At 36.0% G+C, this 21,996-nt stretch overlaps 2 protein-coding genes across 3 annotated transcripts; one reads left to right on the forward strand and one right to left on the reverse strand.

The window, feature by feature from the left end:
• Window positions 1–2,753: 2,753 nt before the first annotated feature.
• On the reverse strand, window positions 2,754–18,393 carry LOC128960542 (E3 ubiquitin-protein ligase MYCBP2-like). 2 transcript variants are annotated; one of them, XM_054306769.1, is made up of 13 exons: window positions 17,546–18,393; window positions 17,351–17,492; window positions 14,106–17,273; window positions 13,928–14,029; window positions 12,691–13,863; window positions 11,930–12,597; window positions 11,729–11,881; window positions 9,291–11,662; window positions 5,354–9,224; window positions 5,093–5,272; window positions 4,165–5,016; window positions 3,975–4,103; window positions 2,754–3,908 (listed from the first exon to the last, which is right to left on the reverse strand). In XM_054306769.1, the coding sequence occupies exons 1-13, from the start codon at window positions 17,993–17,995 to the stop codon at window positions 2,754–2,756; spliced, it is 14,415 nt and encodes a 4,804-aa protein (XP_054162744.1). In that variant the 5' UTR covers window positions 17,996–18,393. The 2 variants fall into 2 exon arrangements, with proteins under 2 accessions (XP_054162744.1, XP_054162667.1); XM_054306692.1 differs by having other exon boundaries at window positions 5,354–11,662.
• A 983-nt stretch (window positions 18,394–19,376) lies between these two features.
• Window positions 19,377–20,357, forward strand: LOC128962578 (ORM1-like protein 3). Its single transcript, XM_054309329.1, has 3 exons — window positions 19,377–19,841; window positions 19,933–20,084; window positions 20,192–20,357. The coding sequence occupies exons 1-3, from the start codon at window positions 19,518–19,520 to the stop codon at window positions 20,325–20,327; spliced, it is 612 nt and encodes a 203-aa protein (XP_054165304.1). The 5' UTR covers window positions 19,377–19,517; the 3' UTR covers window positions 20,328–20,357.
• Window positions 20,358–21,996: the final 1,639 nt, after the last annotated feature.

Genomic DNA, 21,996 nt, shown 5'->3' on the forward strand with positions numbered 1-21,996 from the left:
TTGCAATTCTTCTAAATGTTTTGATTTACGAAATGTTTTTTCGTCTAATGTTTCGATCAGAAATTTGTTGTCAACTTTCTTGACTTTAACAGTCATGAAGATTCTGTTAGTATTTTCTCCAATTTCTGCCACTACTCTATCGGGTCTTGTAATGAATCCACGATTTTTCTCATTGTAAGTAATATTTCGTTTTTTCTTATTCATGGAATTCCACTCAAGAGTAGGTTTCGGTATAATATTAAACTTTTGATTGAATCCATGCGATTGCATCAAATGATATACTAATATGTGGACGAATTCATCTACTTGTGCCTCATTAGGACTGATATCACTCATTACTTTGGGCTTATGATCATTAAGAATGGTATAGACATGTGATGTCAACGTTACTAAAATAAAATTAATAAAACAAATAATAATTTTATAATAATAATTTTATAATAATAATAATTATACTAAAATTAAATTAAATCTATTTTAGGCAAATTTTTAAATTCGTCATCAATTTTAACATTAATAACATCGATATAATAATTATTTTTAAATTTATTCAATTTATATTTATTAACTGATATATTCATAGATTTATTCCAATGAGTTGTTTCTTGTAATCAATTTAAATCGATTAAATAAAAACATTGAAATTAAAAATAAATTTTAAATAATTATTAAACTTCAATAAAATCTACTAAAATAACAATATTTCTAATGAATAATTATTAAAAGTTTTAACAATAAATTTCAAATGTTTGATAAAACTATTTTTTAGTCAACAAATATAAAATACTAATATATGCTTATCACATGCGGGGGTTCTGAATTTGGGGGGCGGAATTGGGGGGTTTAGAGTATGGGTTTTAAAATATCAAACTATTATATACATATATAAAATTTTATTACTAATATATACATCTAAAATTCATATACCAGTAATGTTTAAATATTTCTGGCGGGGGTTCGGAATTTGGGGGGCGGAATTAAAAAAGGGGGGTAATTATCTCGAGAACTATGGGTTTAATAAAAAGTTATTTTTTTGTGAATCCCTTAGTTGGGAATTTTTATAAGTGGTTTCTATCTTTTTATTTTCACTACACCAAATATCAATGGCCAAATAAAAATGTTTTATTTTTTTTGTTAAAGAACTAAAAAATATAATTTTTATTTTTTTTTTTAAATTTTTTATTCAATTAATTTTATTCAATTTTTACATTAAAAATTGTTATTTGGAACTTAAATTTTTTTAAATTAAACCATTGTTTTAAACTTTTTATTCTTCACATCTTTTATATGTTTGGTAGACAAGTTTGATGCCTATATCATATGCAGGACCCTAGTTCCTATCTTTTTATTTTACAACTTTTATATGTTTGACCGCAAAAAAACAATGTTTTATAAAGGGTTTATATTTGGCAAAATTTGCATCTATTGTTTATTCCTGCCACATTTAAAACCCTGATAATATGTATATCCTGGGTATACATTAATCCTGGGTATACCCCCTCTCTACGCTCGGGTAATACCCCTTTTACCTAACCTGGTGTAGGCCTCGCAACCTAAACCTATTTATAAAGAAACACTACAAAAATGTAGTGTATATTACTATATATATATATATATGTCATATATATGTAATGACCTCTCCAGCTTCTTGACCCTTCACCTCCGGCCATTGACATGTATATATATATAATCCTTATAACCCAAGGTATCTATAAATGCTTCCCTCGCATCGCTCGGGTAMCCCCCATATACCGAACTTCCGCCCTGTGTTTTGAGTTAAAAGATTGTCAATTGATTTTGTGTCCAAATATAYGATACTATTATCACTYAATTGGTCTCACAATAAGTCATATCAAACATCAAATTGWTTGTTGTTTTAATTGAAAACAAATAATACATGTTTTTCATACAAAATACATGTGTTGTCACTAATAATGATATAAAATGATTGTATTATTGAAATGTAATTAACTTTTTGTTGATTTAGTTGTAAACCAATTGTMGAATCAATTGATTTGTTGTTTAAATTGTTTTCAAAATACAAATCAAAACAAAAGTTGATTACGTAATGCATTAAAAAGTTAGGGACCGTTCAATAATTATACATCAATACAACATTTAGTTAGATTTATTTGCAATTAATTTATATTAATATGTCATCAATTGGTTTGAATCGACAAAACAGTTGTTACTATTGTTAACCGATTCATACATTTGTTGATATATTAAATAAATCTCTTTTAATTCATCTTTTAATTTAATATTTTATATAAATTTTAGCTAATTTAAAAAAATGATATTTATTTATTGGTTTATTTTTTTATAATTACAATTTATTTATATCTACTATTATTTCATATACGGTAATTGTTTTTTAAATTTTTAATAAAAATTTTAATAATAAATACACTGTACAAACATATATCATATATAATGTTTAGTTATACAACCAGTGGATACCTATAGTTAAATCATTAAATATTTACGACTAATAATATTTGTCTAATTATCATTAAAATTAATTAATAATTAATTAGTGAATTAGGTAACAATTGGATAAAAATAATAATAGGTTATCAATTAGTTTATTTTATATATACAGGTATATACTTAGCAGTTAATTATACAAATAATGTACAATATTTTATATAATATATGATACTAAACAAATAAAAAACAATATGAAAAAGTTGACTTAAATTGTTTTTTTTAAATAGAAATTGTATAATGAATTTAATTTGAAATAAACTTTTTCAAAACGTATGGGCATTCCTACAGACACCACATCCGAGTGCAAACTCCTCACCCGTTGGCGGATGTTTCACATGAAGCGGACACTCGTCGCCTTCCAGTTGTTTACCTCTGGGACCGGCCGGACATTTGGGAAATTCACGCAAATTTGTTAGCTTTTGAAAGTCGTCGTGACATTGATTGCAGAAGTGTGTGGTTCCGAAACAGAAGAATACGGCAACAGAACAACAATAGCGACACTTATACTCCAGGAAATCGGTTCCGTGTTTGGGACACATCTGTGCGCGCGATACGTCTGAACAGCCGCCGCACACCAGCTCTGTCGGGTCGTAGTTGTCGCCGACGCCCAGTTCGGCATCACATCGGGCTTCGCCACCGTAGTAGGCCTTCTTGCACTTGTGGCACACGTAGTACGCGTATCGTTCCATCGCATAACTGGCCGCGTCTTTATAGAAACGACCACCGCTTACGGTAATGGCTTCGCATCGGTGCAGACCTTCGTACTCGAGACGCATCAGTGCTTTGCGACGCACGTCGTCGTACAGAACACGAATCGGTGCCAACAGGTCTTCCAGTGACGGGTGATCTATAGGGCTCTTACAGATCGGACACAACGAAAAGGAAAATATGATTCGTGGACCCGACCAACCGTTCTCGAGTACGGCTTTAGTACAGTGCGAGTGGAACAGGTGTCCACAGTTTAGTTGAATGGCCGGAGCGCACGAAAGGGCCTCACAAAAGCATATCATACACATATCGTCGCCGTCTTGTTTTAGTCGAGCGCCGCAACCCTGAAGACACGGCAAACATTTAACTTCATTAGCAACACCTCCGCACTGATGACCACACGATAACATCTTAGAGCACGCATTCTTAGCATATTCTTGACACTCGGCTTCGCCGCAAACATTTCCAATGGCCAGAAGTCCAGTATTACTAGTGGTTCCACAAAAACGACAAACACCTGTGATTGGTGTTGACATTGATTTCTCGTTACTCAACGTCGACAAAGATTTCGTGCGACTTGAGTCTCCTTTAAACTCAACCATTGCTTTAAGTGTCTTAGAGTCGGCCAAAGCCATCGCCCAAAACAGTTTGGTTCGACCACAACCTTCATGAAGATCTACACGAATGGCCTCCTCTTCCTCTTTGAATATCTAAGTATTTGTTGATTAAAGATATTAAAACAATTTGTTTGTATTATTATGTCATATATTTTATACCTGTCTTTGATGGCAACGAGTTTTGCTGTGAAGATGTAGATATCGATCACATTCGGCGCACAAATTACCGCAAGAGTTACACAAAATAATAGCCGCAGTTTCGCCGTCGTCGTGATTGTCACAGAATGGCTATTGAATTAACAAATAAGAGATTATATATAACTCAGTAATCAAACTCTTAAAAACATACTCTTGATTGTTGGTTCCCATTCTCCTGGTCTCCAGTGGTCACCCAATGACTAGAAGACAGTCGTTCCGCTTGTTCTTCATCTAACACACAAAGTGAGGCCAATGCTAACCATAGAGTAGGAGTTTTTATACATTCTGTCGGTGCTCTTAAGCGTTCATTAATTAGTGTCAAATTGAGTATATTCTGAGCGATGGCCGACTTTGTGACGACAGCCCACGCTTCAGACAGTTTGCCGCCACTCATGTCTTTAAGTAGTGTTATAATACATTCCGATAGTTTGCGAGACAGACAGCCTCTAAGCCACCAGCGATCACCTAATAGATCGCGTGGATGTATAGCAGTGGCCAACGTTATGGTTGTAACACTTTTACTGTTTGCTCCGCCAACTGATCCCTTAAACTTTGTCTGAACGGTTAGAGCCTTTGCAATACAGGCCAAGAATACGTCTAGAATTCCTACGGAATGAATATCAAAATCGTTTTTATCATTGGATATAATGATATCTCTCGGAGGAAGCGATGAAACGCCAAACATTTTGCCAAAATCTGTTGGTTTTATTTCAGGCAAAACTCGACGCAATAGTGCTATGACTTGTCGCTGGACTCGAGCGGAAGCAGTATGAAGAAGACAGAAGAGATCGAGAAGTAAATCATTTTGAATCGCTAAGTATTGGCGACCGACTGTGGATCCGCTCAATGCCAACACCATTGACAGCATTTCAAAACAATAGGCATCGGATGGGATTTCGCCGCCAATTGACACCGACATTGATTTTGAACAGAGAAGTGTCTCCCATTCCTCGCGCTGTCGGATAGCTTCCACACGAATGGCCTGAACTATGTGTGCGCACACCTATAGAAACAATGAAAAAAATCAATTAATGTAAGATATCTTAATATATTGTATATTAATAGACTTATATATATACCTGTTTCTGGAGATGAGTTAATTTTCCCGATTGACTAAATAATATGCCGACCATATGCTCCCGTAAATCATTAGCCGCACCATTGATTCCATTTTCGGCGATCTGTTCTCCCGAACCAATATTAGATTCATTCTTAGCGCTGTCCGAATCTGCCTCACCAGTGATGAGTTTACCGAAAACCTGAAATTATCAATATTTTTAAAGTACGGTAAATCATATATTCCGGTAATTATCTAAATTATCATTCGATGAAATAATTACCTGAGATGTAAGCAAACGAAACACTTTAAGTGTTTCCGCCTCGCAATTGGTTTGTTGTATCTGAATATAACTTATCGGTGGTTTGAGTCTCTCTTGCGATATGTCGACACTCGCGCCGAGAATCTTGATTTGTCTCAAACGCAATGTATTGTCGGGTCCTTTGAGTTCAATGCGAATACATTTTAAACGCGATTCCATGTATGGTATAACACAATACAGCCAACCGGCAAACCGATTGTCCACTTCTGTCACTTTGAGTTTAATCATCTGTGGTTCGGATGCATTGGAATCGCCCGATTTGAATGACACCTGAGATATCTTTGCCCCCAAATCCCTAACGTTGTCAATGTGTATATAAATCGATTTGATCGCCACATCCATTAAGTCGTTATTATTAATAATTGTTATGACTTTTGCTTTATTCCTGTCCTCATCTCCCGACTCCCAGAATGTTTCGGTTGAGTTATCATTCAAACTGGCAATCATTGCCTGACGGGATGAAGCCTTGATCTCCATCTGAGACGTCAAATCCTGATATGATTCAAGAGCCGGATGTATAAACATTGATTGATGCGATTCATCCAAAATAGTCGGACTCTGTTCCTCATCATTTCGACCGAAAATTTTACTGATATTAGAAAATACGTGACACTGGTGTAGAAATGAATGGTCTTCACCATTGAATTGAAGACAAAAACAGCGAACTGCTATTTGCTGAAGTGGTGATCCCATCGGCAAAAGTGGCATTAACTCAGAAACTGTACTAAGAAATGAATGAAAAGACTGTCTCAGCACTTGAGTCGCTTCGCCAGCAATCGTGAGATCAGCCAACGGGTGGTGACAGACATCTGTTTGACTCTTGTGTTGACTCACTTCAGATTCGTTACGTTTCTCAACAGATATTCTATTGTTGGCCGCATTGATAGCATTGTCTCCAACAGCGTCACCGTTGGCTATATTTTCTTCGGTCTCCTCTTTGTTCTGCACTTTATGTATCGTATCATTCGTTGTCAACGCATCAATGAAAAACCACATCAAGTCATGTATGGCCACCGGTTGGCTCACATTTCTTAGCAACCAATTGAGTGCCTGAAGACCTAATGTCCGACACGAAGACTTGCGGAGTGCACTTCTCATAGCAATCATCAGTCCATTTAAATCGTGAGTTTGTAATATGAATGCCATTATCGGTCGACTCAATACTGCCATAACATTGGCATCAATTGAGTTGGTGTCCAAAGTAGACGATTGATTGTCAGTAAAACACAAATGAACTAAATTTATCAGATTCGCCGACGGCTGACAAAGAAATGTTGTACAGGAGTTCTCATTACTGACGGCACGTTTACGGGGAGAAGCCGTTGACGAGACAGCCTTTTCCTGATTCCAGTCATGTATACCAACAGAAACTGATCGACAAAAGTTATGTCTGGAGTTGTTTGCTGTTGACTTGTTTTCGCCTTTTGATGTCATCTCTTGTAAGTCCTCATTAGCAGTCAAAAGATCGCTGTTTGCAATCAGATTAGACTCTCTTCCCGATTGAATGGCAATAATATCGTCTTCCGATAGATGTTCTTCGGCCAGTCTTTGATCGTATATCGAGTGATGAATACCTAAATTTTCTAAACATTGAAAGCCTGAACTTTGGACACCAAACTCGAGTGATTGTCTTTTGCGATTAGCCATCAATACATTGGTCATTGGGCTGACATCGTTATTAGCAGACATTCGCAACAAAAACATTGAGTTTTCTCTCATTATTTGATGACTTTCTATATGTATTGTCGGCGAAGATATATTGGCTTTGGATGGAGAGCTTAAGGGAAGTTCTTTCAGTTCTGCGGCTAAAAGTTTACTCGATTTTGACGACTGCTCTGCTTTACTGTTGTGATGACGCTTTTGCGATACGTATTTTTCGCGACATTTATCGCAAATCAGATACCAATTGGAACTACCGATACCTCCATCGCCACAATGACCGGCCCAACCGCCACAATAAGATCCGGAACTGTTATATCCCTTACCTCCGGCGTGTTCTCCACATCCCGGATGAGATTTTCTCATATGATGTGTCACTGGATATGAGTAACTTTTGCCGCATAACTCACACATTGATGTATGATTCTGGTCGTGTCCATCAAAATTTGGTCCTCCATTAGCCATCATAGCAGCCGCCTCTCCAAATAGGTTTCCTTGTTGTGCAACGGCTCCCATGAATCGTACCATAGGATAGCCTTTTGGCGCAAAGTTTGCAATGAAATCATTATATTGTTGTCGCGTTTTGTTTCGTGATTTACTAATTTCATCGGAAACTAATTGAACAACTCTTTGATTGTTTTGAATTCTGTTAAACATCTGTACTGGAGTTGTCGGTGCCGTCGGGTTTGATGGAGTCATAGTTGATGGTGGCTTTGATATGACATTTAGACATCCTTTCGATACAATATCCCATAACTTAAGCAAATTTACGAGCGTTTCGGGAATCATAGGCTTATCATTGGCCGACTCTTCCGATTGGGTCATCAACTGTTCGCAACTGATATTTGATTCGTAACTATCGTTTACTTCTTGTTGAGATAAATCAGTTTCAGAAATAATTTTGTTTTTATTGCTCTCAATGTTAGCATTAAGATAACATTCATTGTATTGCAAAGCACTCAACTGTGAAACCTCTACAGAATGTCTGAACCGAGCCTTCTGTTCACGACTGACACCGCCTTTACTATCGGATCTGTTGTGTGATCGCAATCTTATGGGACTATCAAAAGATATGTTGTTTTCCATTGATTTCACTGTTTCTTTGGTAACTTCCGGATTAAATTTCAGATACGAAGCAGCGGCCAGAGTGTCGTGAAGTATACCCTCGTGCCATATGAAGGCAGCGAATACCGATCGCAGACATTCGGCCACACTATTAGAAATGGCCTCTTTTGCCGTCGATTGGTGTCCATTTTGTTGGTAGTTTTGTTGTTGTTGTTGTTGTTGATGATGATGATGTTGTTGATCATCTAAACCAATACCATTCAAATGTATTTTCTCTTTCTTCAGTTTCAATTCACGAGAATTAATCGAATTCTTGAACGGATTCGTCGATTTTGTCGACGTTGTGGGTAATGACTGATCTTTCATTGGATTATTTGTTTGTTTGTTGTGCGACACATGAATTTCATCGTTTATTTTGAATTGAAGAAAATGCGGTGGAATTAGGAGTCCCTCATTGGGTGGAGGACTCGTTTGAGTGGCTTTCTGTGCGCAAGACTTTTCTCGGATATCTATTGGATATGTTTGAAGGTTTGATTCACCGCTTTTAGTTAGAACGGCAGTTGTCGTATGTCGTCTGTTAGCTCTAACTGATACGTTAGGCGATGAACTTCTTGAGCTAATAGGCGTCCGACGTAAAGGACTCGACGGAGGTGTAGGACTTTTGTCGCAACTGATGGCGCGAACCAACTCTTTAACATTGATTCCTTGCAATTCAGGCGGCGGTTCGCGAATTGGACTCTCGGATGCAACTCTTTTTGGACTAACTGTTGTCGAAGACTGCGAGTCTGTTAGAAATTTTTTCTGAATGGCTGCCACTCGAGTACCGGTCGAACTAATGCCACTCGAAATTGACGTTTTCATACTTTCAATATAAGATTCCATACCATCGGATACGGTGTTGGATAAAATTGATGGCGAATTTATTGAAGAGTCCACTGGAATTGATTCTACTTCAGACTCAGTGGCCAACGATTGACTAATACTTGTTTGGTCTTTCAGTGATGACAATGATTTATCAATATGTTGTGACTGTGATAGTGAGCAGGCATTTGTTGGTGAAGATCGGTCCTCATTGGAAGGACTTACATATGGCGGAGGCGGTTGATAACTACTTGTAATAGATTTGACATTAGTATCAGTAGATTTATGGCCTAAATAATGATAGCCTTTGTACTCATAGTCTTCCTCATCGGTTATGTGCATCACTTCGGATTCGTGTTGCAAATAAGTCACGTCATTGACAGTGCGCGCCAATGTCCAGCCCTCACCGTCGGTATTAAAACAAAATCGTCTCAGACTTTCCTCGTCAAGTCTGAGCCAAGTTCCCGATGAGTTGCACGTATGAGCTATGACTCCCACAACATTGCCCAATACAACCATACCAATAGGCGGCGCCCGCAAGTAAGGAGAACTCCTAATGTTATGACCGGAGACACCGCATTTGACGACATGATAATATCCCGGATAATCAATTCGCTTATTTGTCGCCTCTCGAGACTTCTTTTTCCTCTTTTTTGAAATCAAATCGATAGATAATTTTCGAGTATTTTGTATATCACTTAAACTACTGCCACCGTTGRCAACAATAGGTTTGGGTTCGCCGATGGGYACCAATAATGTTTTGGCCAAATGTTGATTGTATTGCAATGACCAGCCTTCTATGTTATGGTCAGCAGTAGATGTATTGCAATACTTTTGAACACTTTCGCTACTAAGCCGAACCCAAACACCGTCATCATTATGTAGTTCATCATTGATTGTTATGATACCATTGACTTCAATTAATCCGATCTGTTCGGCCTGTAGTGACGGCAACGATCGAACACGTAATCCGGAACTATTGCGGACAACGAACTTTCGGGTTCGCGACGGCATAAACTTTTTGTTCAATTTGTCTGACAATTGATCGGTTTGTGGCAGTGTTGCACCTTTCGGCGGTTTGCCGACGTGTACCGATTGGGTTGTATTCACATTGACGCCGTCCACTGTAATCTTCAATTGATACCAACCGCTCGAAGCGGGCGACCAATTGGCTGTATAAGTGCCATCGTTATTGCTTCGGACAAGCATTGTCTCAATTATGGGTCGCTTAACAGGTGTCACATATCGGAGCTCTTCGAACGAGTAGTTTTCAAATTGTCTCATCATTGTTATTGCGTGATAAAACACCTTATCTTTAACTGTAATACTATAATTCACTGATTGAACGGGTGGTCCATTAGACAAATCGGTTGTCGATTCCGTATTGGATTCCGTTTCCGAGTTATTCTTAAACGGCTGAGCGCTAACTTCAACCTTAAGATTCGGTACACTAACTATATGTCCGTATTGGTCACGAGTGATGACAGTGATAACAGTAGGCCAACCGCATTGCAGTTCCTGATCTGTACCACAACTACAGTGCACTTCACATTGATTTGGATCAACAAACGATTCGCTTTGAAACCATTTGGCGAGTCGGGCGCCGGACGTACCGGGAGTTAAACAAATAAAATCTTTGAGAAACGGATGTTCATTAGCGACAGGTATGACATCATCGATAGCTTCGGTGGCGGTCATAGTTCGTGAAAGTGCTAAACCTTTGCTTAACAAACTTGAATGCGCTTCAAATGTCTGTAGAATTGATTCGTATTTGACTTCCGATTCAATCGGATTTTGTGGGAAAATGAGATTTTTCTTCAAAAGTGTTTTAATACAAATACCGGACAAATAAGTCAACTCCTGTTCCAAATACTGTAGACCTAAATATAAGCCTTCAGTTAACGGATTTTCGTAACCAATCACTTGAGCTCTAAATCCATAGTAAAGACTTTTATCTTCTTTCACGTAATCGGATGCCGTTTCCAATGAAAATATCATTTCATTGCCTGGAATTACCACTGAATTTGTCGGCCAATTACTAGACTTTCCTGAAAACTTTTTAAGCACAGGCCATAAGCTTTTGTTATTATCGTAATATTTTGTAGTTTTTGATGACTCCCAACACTTTGTCAGTCGATATTCAGGAATATACATCTGAAGTATATCTTCCGGTTGAGCGGTCGCGCATCGGCTGTCAAATTCTATGCACATCCACTTTACTGTCGGCGCAAACTTAACCAAATAATTGCAAACAGTCGCTGATTTATACGGATGATCACTCTCTACAGTCACATAATGTCTGGATGTTGTTATCGGTGGACTCGATGGCGGTAAAGGAGATGATTGATTGATTGCACAGAAGTCGTTAGATTTGTTTAGAAACACAACTAATGGCACTAATTGTCTGATTGTTGATAATATTTGTATTGCACTCTTGGTGTCAGTTGAAACAACTGGAGATAAATAGTTGAGAAGTGATGGCAACAACTTTTTAATCAAAAGCGATGAAGAGATCTTCCAAATGAGATCAACTGATGGACACTCCTGGGCCTGAAGTAACAGATCTACAGTTAATGAGATAACACTTTCGGTGATAGCGATGGCATTTTTGCGGGGAATTTCTTCATTAATAACAAAATGTTTTGAATCACTTTTACTAGACTGAGGGGTACTATAGTATAGAATCTGTATATAAAATATATTTAAAAATTAATAACTCAATCGTATAAATTAGTCTTAAGCTATAAAAACCTGTGGTATTTGTCCTCTCGTATGATTAGTTCCGTTAAAACTTAGCGAACAGTCACTGAACGTAAAGGTTGTTCCGTCGACTCCTCTGATATGTGTGAGTCCGGCGTCACCGTTGTTAGTGCGCGGGCCGTGATTTTTGAGACGTATGGCATACTATGAATGAGACTTTTAATAACCTATTTTATTATGATATCTACAAACCTTAACATTTGGTGCAATCAATACTGATCTGTCGAATTTCATTTCACAGACATCACTGGATTTATCTTCAAAACTATAGGTGCCTTTCACTAACTCTATGGTACGCCATGAGTGTGACTGTCCATCGCGTGATAATGACTTATCGTCGTGAACGGCAACTCCATTATAATCAAGTAATTCCAGTTCATAGTGCCATTCATTACCAATACCTCCATAAACTGTAATACCAGCAATAGAAATGCCTGCTCTGTCTACTGAAAAACAAATAGCATCGGGAGATCCATTGCCTGTATTCCACGTCCTGTTCTGTGAAATACGCGAAAATCTGGACGGAGTTAAATGTAATTGTTGGCCACTCATCACGTGTGAGTCAAACCCGATTCCAGTCACCTGAGCCACCAATTCAGACATAATTGTTATGATAAGATTACACGAATTCTCGACTAATTGTGTATAACTGTTGTCGGACTCTATTTCTGATTCTAAATCCATGTCCAATGTATTGCTCTCTTGTTGTAGACTATACCTAATCGGTTGACCGATTATTTTAAGCAAATTATTGAAAATATCACGAAATGAACACTCAGTTCCCGAATGACACCCTTCTTCGTCAGTCTTTTCCTGAATTTTTTCGTTTAATACAGAATTCTCATAACTTATGCCTAAATCTAAATTTAAATATATATTTAAGTATTTATCGGTTAATCAGTAATTATCGTATAATATTAATTTAGACAAAAAATATAATTAAAATAAATTACCAGAAATAGGACTCTGAAGTTCAGAAGGACTCTGAAGATTATAGACATCCAAACCATTCATAATGGGAAACGTTTGGGTTAAGCGAACACACGGTCGACACAAAGCGGCTAACATTGCAGACAATAAATAGGAACAAAACTTTTGCGATAACCTATTGTCGTCGTTAAGCAAAAGATCGCAAAGCGCTCGCCATCTGAGCGAACCGTTCGGATAGAAGGAATGGTAACACGAGAGGAATGTTTCGTGACTTTCGTCCATAATTTGCGATACAAAAGCATTCACTTCACCGGTAAACGAATGATTACGTGGCGGTGGTTCGGGTGGTGACGACAGTATGTGCTTCAACTGTGTCCTCACTTCGTATATGCATTCGGCCAGTCGTAACCAGTCGTTCATTTGGGTAATACTTTTGCCCGGATTGTGACGGTTTGGATAGATTTCGTTAATATAGACATTAAGCAAATGAAGTGCCGAACAACAAATGTACGTCAAGTGCTTCAATTGTATCACATTATCACCCATTGAATCGCTATATTCCGTACTACCGGTGCGACTCATATCACAAACAATTGATTTAAATGACTTCCAACTCCATCGCAATAGTTTCAGAAGCGATTGAAAGCATTCCGTTTTAACGGTTAATGAAAAATCTTTACTAACTATACAAATGGATTCTTCGTATAAGTCGTTGGTTTCATTGCGGTTTGAGAAACGACTCGACGATTCAATTCCTGTTGACATCACTTTATAGAGCAGTTGTGGTATTTGTCCCGCATTTACATCGGTTCCATTGTTAGACTTTTTAGAGCTCTTGAAATAGAAGACAACCTGATCTTCTGTATTCACTACTGACTGACCACTTGATCCACAATCACTACTTGGACCAGAAATGCGAGCCCACGCGACATACCATTTATTTGCTTGAAGTGGTAGCGGCTCTTCAAATAGTATCGGATACTTTTGTCTGGCGGCGCACTCGAATGATATCTCATCGGTTTCGGTTAATATCTCTCCGTCACCCTCTTGTTCCCCGCCATCCGGTCCGATATCAAACAGTTTTAATTTTGCCGTATATTCGCCGCGACCACCAAACAAACCAAACCCTCCTAACAATATGTCTGTGTCGGCCATAAATCTAATCGCTTCTATCGAATGACTAGAAAAACCCCAACCTTTTTAAACAGTAAAATACAAATCAATATTAAAATAATTAGATATTATTAATACAATGCTTACCTCCTCCGTGACTCTCAAAACGACAAACTGATGAATAGTCATCTTTAGTTAACGGTTTGCAAACTTTGTTCTTACTTTGATCCACCTCTTCAATGGTACAACCTTTTAGGGATGCGATCGAAATAATATAATTAAAATATTACACCAAAATTATGATAAACAAAACAAAAATGATTACCCAATTGATGTGCTGTCGTCAATGTATCCAAAGTGCATAATAGGTTGAGAGCAGCGGTACTCCTATCGATAAGTGTTGACGCCTTCTGTGGAAGTGCTAATTCGGGTAATAAAATGGCTGTCATTGACTGCGATTGGTTCGGTATTTTTGTTTCAGAATAGATTAGATTATATCTATTGAACGAATGATTCTTGGAATCATAGGTCCAAAGGACATCGTAATAGTTGTCTAAACAAACGGCGGAAAAGTTAAACAATTCCAACTGATCCGATGAACTAAAGGTTTTACACGTGCCGTCCAATCGATTAATGACTAGTGAATTGAATTGACGTTCATATCTGTTATCTTTAGTCGAGGCCATCATCTCAGCGCTCGACGGAATGATTGCAATACAACGCCTGTTGGCTATGACTCGAGACGATGACAATGATAATGGATTTATAAGAGATTCATCGTATTTGATAAACGTGTGATCACCAGAAGCTGTTATATATGTCGCTCTGCGACCAAATTGTTGGCCAATGTTGGGTATAGTACCCGGCATAGCATTCCATCCGTATTCATTGGACGGATTGCGTCCCAACTGTCCCTTTTGATTGTTGCCAAATGTGTATACCTGTCCCGTAGAGCTTAACAAAACGGTATGATTGCTTCCGGCGGCTATTTGTATGATATTTGATTTGATAAATATTTTTGTGGGCACTTCTCTAATAATAAAATCGTTGTGTCCGAGTTGGCCGTATTGGTTGCTACCAAATGTTAACACATCACCCGATGAAGTCAATAGCACTGAATGATGTAAACCACAAGCTATTTGAATGACCCGATTCGGTAGGTTTAGCTTAGTTGGCGGCAATTGTGTCAGTTTTGAAGCCTCGCCATCGCTGCCGGCGTCACTCATATCCAAACTAATAATATTTGACACATGCTTATCAATTACATCCAAATGCGGAGCTTCTGATTGTTCGCCCATTACTTCCTGTCCTCGACCGCCAACCGGTACACCTTTCTTGAAGACTTTGACTGTATGACGAAACCGTCTTCCGAGTACATCGATGGCTATTTTTCGTCGTTCACTTCGTGGATTGATAGCAGCCCTGAAAGCTGCCCGATTCAAGTGTGGCTCATCATAAACCGGTTCATTGGCCGGCATATAAGCCCCGGGCATTGCTTCGTTAATTCCCGGATCAATCATAGCAAAAGCGGCCGCAAATTTCTGAACCTCATCTCTAAGCGGTTGTAATTCATAGTTAAGATGTGCCGCATTGAATGCCATCTCATTTAACGGCATTAGCGGCGACTCGTTATTCTCATTGGCACCGAATGATTCACGGGATACGGCTTCACACGCGCGACAACAGCCACAGTCTATACAACCGGCGTCACCGGCACCGCAACCACATGACATTCCCGGATTACGTTCACTCTTTCCACTGGCTATACATGCCGTCCCATAACCGGTACATTCACCACAAAGCGTACAAATCATGCACTGATCATATCTCCATCGGTGTTGTCCTAACGCACACAACGGTTCTGTTATATCTTCTGTGACATCGATTTGTTGATCATTGATTCGTTCGTCAACGTCTTCACACAGGACTTCCTTATTTGTCGATGACGTTTGCATCAAATCGAGACCGCACTGACCCTTATTGGATATTCCGAACGTATAGACCGTTCCTTTTGTTGAAAGGGCCAGAATATGTGCCTTTCCAATGGCAACCTGTGATATAAACACATTCTTCAATGGTGTCACTAAACCTGTATTTCTGTCCACATAATGTGCATCTTTGCCAAACAGATATAATTCCCCATTTTTGGTGACCATAGCACTCGACCCGTGATTACAGGCACTATAATCTATAGACTTTCCTTCCATTTTCAATATTTTCTTTGGTTTTCCCGCTTTCGGTTGACGACGACTTTTAGTCTGTTCTCCATCTTCTCCACGTTTGGCTAAACCAACGAAATAAACTGATCCGTCATCAGAGACCAACAGTGCATGTGAGCCTTCGTGACCGACACTGATATGTGAAATCTTCGGCGACTTACTAATCGGCAATTCTGTCCATTTACCGAAAGTTGCGGCACTTTGTTTAATACCTAAACTCTGAGCTTTACCCATGAAAAACACTTTACCCGAAAGCGTGCGAATCAGTGAAAAATCTTTTCCGCAACAAATCTGAACAATATCTTCGCAATCAATACTTTCAATAGGTCTCAACATTTGTTGATTAACTTGTGGTTCATTTGCAACTACCGGTTGATCAAAAATAGCAGAACCAATGCCACCACAAGTACTCAGACACTTATGCGACAACTTTATAGTTATCTCTTGAGTGATATTCATCAGATTAGATGTCATGTCAAGCGATGGTTTAAGAGTTCTAATGGCAAAACAATCATCTTTTGTTGCCGTTATTAAAATAAGACTTTCACTATCAGAAGCACAAGCACTGGGACCTAATTGTGATACACCGAGTGCTACTTTTCCTAATTCTTTCAGAGTATTCTTATCCAAACGGATCAGTTCGTTATTTGTCCAGTTGTTAGTCTGCATGTATAGACTGTTACCAATATATCCAATCCAACCGATTAGTCCACTTTGACTTTTATGSGYTCCAATACTATTGCTGTGAACCAGTTGACCCTTAACTGTACCGCAATAACCCGAACCTACTTTATGTATTTGATTACCACTATATAAATACAGATATTTGCCATCAAAAGCAAGCGATGACTCTTTAAAATGTTTACTCGTTTGCTGAGGAATTCCTACATTAAATGTGTCGCACAAAGAGTTAGCACTGAATCCGTGACTCAGCCAATCRGGAAGTCTGGTTTTGCCTAACAAAACACAATGCACTGAACGTTGAAGTGATATCAATATATTTGGCGTTTCGATGATATCGCTATCGCCGCCTAAATGTGGAGTCGTTAGCAAAGCTGTAATAGCTTTCAAAGTCTTATCGGTGTCACCTCTGGCCGTAACTAAACTAAGTAACGCCGAACAGGCGTACGACCGAAGCTCAACAAATGTCTGATTATTGGACACAGATGTTGATGACGAAGCTGTTGTACCGGTAGTATCGTGATATGTAGTTTCAATTGACGACAAATCCAATAATAGATCAAACAATGGATTTATCACATCTGACGGTTCGTCTGAGAAAAAATAAAATTACCGGTAATTTGTAATTTAAAGTATAGTTTAAAAAGTAAATTGATTTGTCATTTCATACTTTTCAGTGCTTCAGGTTGTTGTCCTTGAAGTGCATTGAGTAGAGCCTGAAGAGCGCGAATACATAAAGTTGGCAAACATTGTCTCGACTCACGGATCAACTCGAAGGCCACACTAAGACCCAATGTTACTACTTTAGGTACCTATAAATTAATCATTTAATCACAATTTGTCCGACAATTTTCTTAAACCAAACCTTCATTAAAACATCCTTTTGTTTGTTATCATTGACATCCTCTTCGCTATCATTATCAGTTCCTAAATTGCGGCCAATGGTTGAACTATAGACAAGTGCCGAGTGTTTCAGTTGTTTGCGAATCACTTCCTGACGAATGGCAGCAAATACWGCAAACTCGGAGGCGCTTGTCTTGATGTCGATGATGGGCGACTCAKTGCATTTRAGCGGCAAATCGGTAAGCAATGGGGACACAGTCGGCGGCCAACACTTCTTGTCGAGCATTTTTCTCAATATACCGGACGCCATATCGCGTATCTCTGACATCGACTGTTTCTTCTGGTGTTTACCTTTCGGTCCTTTGGCCGTTTTTTCGGGYGATTTCTTGCCATTGCCGCCGGTTGCTRCCAATTGACCGGCATCGCCTGTGGCCGTCGGTCGAAACAACTCGTAAAAATCGATGTCCAACATTTTGTTTGGCGTCTATAGACACCACCATAAATGTTGACCACCGATGGTCTCTACCAAATGATTTTCTCAAGAGATGCAAATCAATCGGTGATGAAATTCATTAGTGATTTGTACTCATATTTTTTGTTTGTCAACTGATTTGTTGTCAACTAATTTACTAATTAAATAATAATAATAAATGATTTGATGTCTTTGTCAGTGAACACTCTGGGTGTGTGTGTGTTGGTGTCAGTGATGATCACCACAAACAGGTGCTGAAGACAACAGCAATAATAACAATGCAATCACTTTATCGGTGTATCGATTGCTTGTGTTGTTTGTAGTGATTCTTCAATCAATGTAAACATTGAATGTATTCAATGATATATCACGTGATATCATCATCACTGCTATCTATTATATGTATTAGTGATATATTCATACAATGTGTGTATAATTATTACTGTAGTATCTGTTATGTAATGTGTTATATAATGTATTGCCAGTCAATGACTTTTATAACACGTATAAGTTATTACTCATTAAGAAGTAATAAAAAAAATTTAAACTTTAAAAAAATTAAAATATATTTATTAATATAATTATCATATAATATTGTAACTATTATTTATAACTATAATTATTTAATTATATTTTTGTTGTAAATAGTATTAATTTAACAATTTTAAAGATATTTAAAAAAAATAAAACTATAAAAATTAGAGTAATATGAAAAATATGAAAATATATAGTAATATTAGTTAATAGTTTGAGTAATCAAAATATGAAAAATTTGTAAAATAATTATTAGATAAAATACAGTAATCAAAACTATTAAATTTGTGTGTTTACAAGTTTATCAATATTATTAAGTACACACAAAAGAAACTAAAACTAAACACAAAACTAAAATGTAACCAAGGTGTTTTAATAATAATAATAATTATTGTAATTATTGTAAAGTCGTGATCCCATTAGCTTTAACCATACTATTCACACAAGCAATAGTTTATTTTAAAAATTAAATTTTTTTAATTATTATATCTAATAATTTATACCCCGGTAGATTATAGACTGATTAYAAATTTATTGTATCATCAAATTTATAATCAATTTAGCTCCTAAATTAATAGCAAATTTTTTATATCAGTGTTTTATATCATGTAATAAACAAATAAATTAAATTAAATTATTTTGAAGTAAATATATATTTTTATATAACAAAAATTAAACGATTGAAAAGTTTAAAAATCTGATTTTTATTTWTACAATTTATTTTGTACTTAAAAAGTAGTTAAAACTTTTTTTTCATTTTAAAAATATTGATTTAAATGTTATTTATGAACGACTCGTTTTGTAAATATGTTTTGTATTGCATTACTGTATTGAGTGTTAAATGTAAACAACAATATATATAATGTATATATAAAAAGYAGACACTGTTTAGTAGTAATAATAATCGCAAGTAATTTGTTTAACAAATATATTATAGTTTTTCTCTCTCTCTCTCTCTCTGTGTATACCTATCGGTGCTGTTATTTAAATGAACAATCAGTTGCCTATTGTGACCAACAACTATTGTCCGCATAATATGTCGCAAACAACAACCGATTCCGGCGGCCATAATAATAAGGACAGCTTATCGGTGCGGTCGACAAAACCATCGCCGGTAATGGCAATGATGGCCGCATTGATAATGCTCGGCGGGACACCGGCCGAACTTAATCCGAACGCTTCGTGGCTCAACTCGCGCGGTATGTGGCTGTCCTATGTGGTGGCCGTACTGGCCCTTCATCTCATACTACTGTCCTATCCGTTCATTACGGTAGCAATGGTCTGGACATTGACCAATGTTTTACACAATTTGGTAAATTATAATTTTTTTTTTTAATTAAAACAATCAAATAATCTAATATCTCTCTGGTTTGTCCTCCCGTTTCTTCSCCYCCTATTGTTAGGTGATGTTTGTATTGCTTCACGTAATAAAGGGTACGCCCTGGGAAAGTGGTGATCAGGGACGACAACGAAAGCTCACTCACTGGGAACAGATTGACGACGGCATACAGTTTACACAGACCCGCAAATTCTTGACCATTGTTCCCATAATATTGTATGTGTGGCGCCTATACCTATAAAAACCATACTTTTGTTTATATCTTAAATATTAAATATTTTAATATTATTACTGAAATGTCTGTATTTTATTTTGATTGACAGGTTTTTTCTGACATCGTTTTATACGAAATACGATTCAATACATTTTGTGGTCAATTTTGCCGCATTGGTGTTGGTTTTGGTGCCAAAATTACCGCATTTTCATGGCGTCCGACTCTTCGGTATCAATAAATACTAAGAGTGAGTGAATGTGTGTGTGTGTGTGTGTGGGTGTATATGTTTTTTTAGGATGTGCCCGGAAATTATGGGTTAATTTTGTTGTCCCATTTTTAATCCAATGGTATCCAAATAATTTGTTAACTAAATATATTATATATATATATATATTTATTTATATATATAAATAATATTTTGTAAATTGTTTCATTTATTATTATTATTATTAGTATATATTTGATGTAAATTTTATATTATTATTACTACCGGCAATAAAATGTTATTTTTTAATTATAATAAAATAATTTCTAATTATTATTTATTACTGTATCATAAATTATGATTCATATTATATCCGATTACTATATATACCTGTATATATATATATATATATGCTAACACAACAAATATGATATAAATTAAATAATATAAATATAGTACAATATGCTTAATTTAACACTAATTAAACACAGTTTTTATATGTCATTTTTAAACATAAAATTGCAATATTTAATCATGCAATTATTGCAATTTTTTTAAATGTTTGTTATACCTGTAGTACAGTATAATTTATGTTGTATAATATATTTATATATATTGTATTTATATATCATTTTCTAGTGAATTATATGCTGTACTAAATTTAAAGTTTTCGACAACAAAAAAATCATATTATAATTGTTTACATTGTAAGGTAGAAATATTTTTATTAATTTTTTAGAAATAAAATTGATTATAATCATTGATTTATGACAATTTTATTGTATTAACAATAATCAGGATTCATTTTTAKTTTTTTTTGTTTTTGTAGGATTAACAATTTTGAAATATGATCTTGTCTATTTTTATCTAGGAAAATTCTAATAATCTAAATATATTATAATTAGAGATTTCCAATGAAGGCAAGTTCACTAATAAAATCTCTAAAAAAATCCATATTTTCCACACTTTACTGGACAATTAAGTCCAGTAATGTGTGGAAAATATGGAATTTTTGTTGGAAAATAAAACAAGGGAGACAAATTGCCCGAACCCTTATTATAATAAAACTAATAAATTTTAAACTTGCAATAATTGTAGACAGTTTTCAATGACAATCTGTCATCAATTATTGTAAGTTTTAAATAAAAAATTTATTATCATTAGAATAGATGCTCCCATGTGCCTTATCCAGGTGGCATTAGTGTAGTCAAAAATAAATCGTAATGTTGTATATGAATGGCTAATGCAGTATAATATTTAGTACGTACTAAACATTTTAGTACGTACTAAAATGTCTCTTAAAATAGAGTATACTTTAGTACGTACTGAAATATTTAGTACGTACTGAAATATTTAGTACGTACTAAAATGTTTAGTACGTACTAAATATTATGGTACATTTTTTAACTATATAACTATATAACTATACTGTTAGTTAGTTAGAAAAATAGTATCTATATTACAATAGAATCAAATATGATTTTAATTGATAGTTAATAAACTAATTATTATATAACTTAAGAGTACTCAAATAAAATAATTAAATGATATATTAATCGTATTTTATTGTTGTATTTTTGTTGAACAATGAAATTAAATTTAAACAAAAAATTTCATATTAATTAATTAAATGTAATATTATATAATTAAATGAATTAATTTTTCTTAGCACTTTTTTTAATTTTAATACATAAATTTTAATATTTAAT

Source organism: Oppia nitens, unplaced genomic scaffold (assembly GCF_028296485.1).
Source record: "Oppia nitens isolate AA-2021 unplaced genomic scaffold, nextdenovo-longstitch-racon4-pilon3 scaffold10_pilon_pilon_pilon, whole genome shotgun sequence".
Lineage (NCBI taxonomy): Eukaryota > Metazoa > Arthropoda > Arachnida > Sarcoptiformes > Oppiidae > Oppia > Oppia nitens.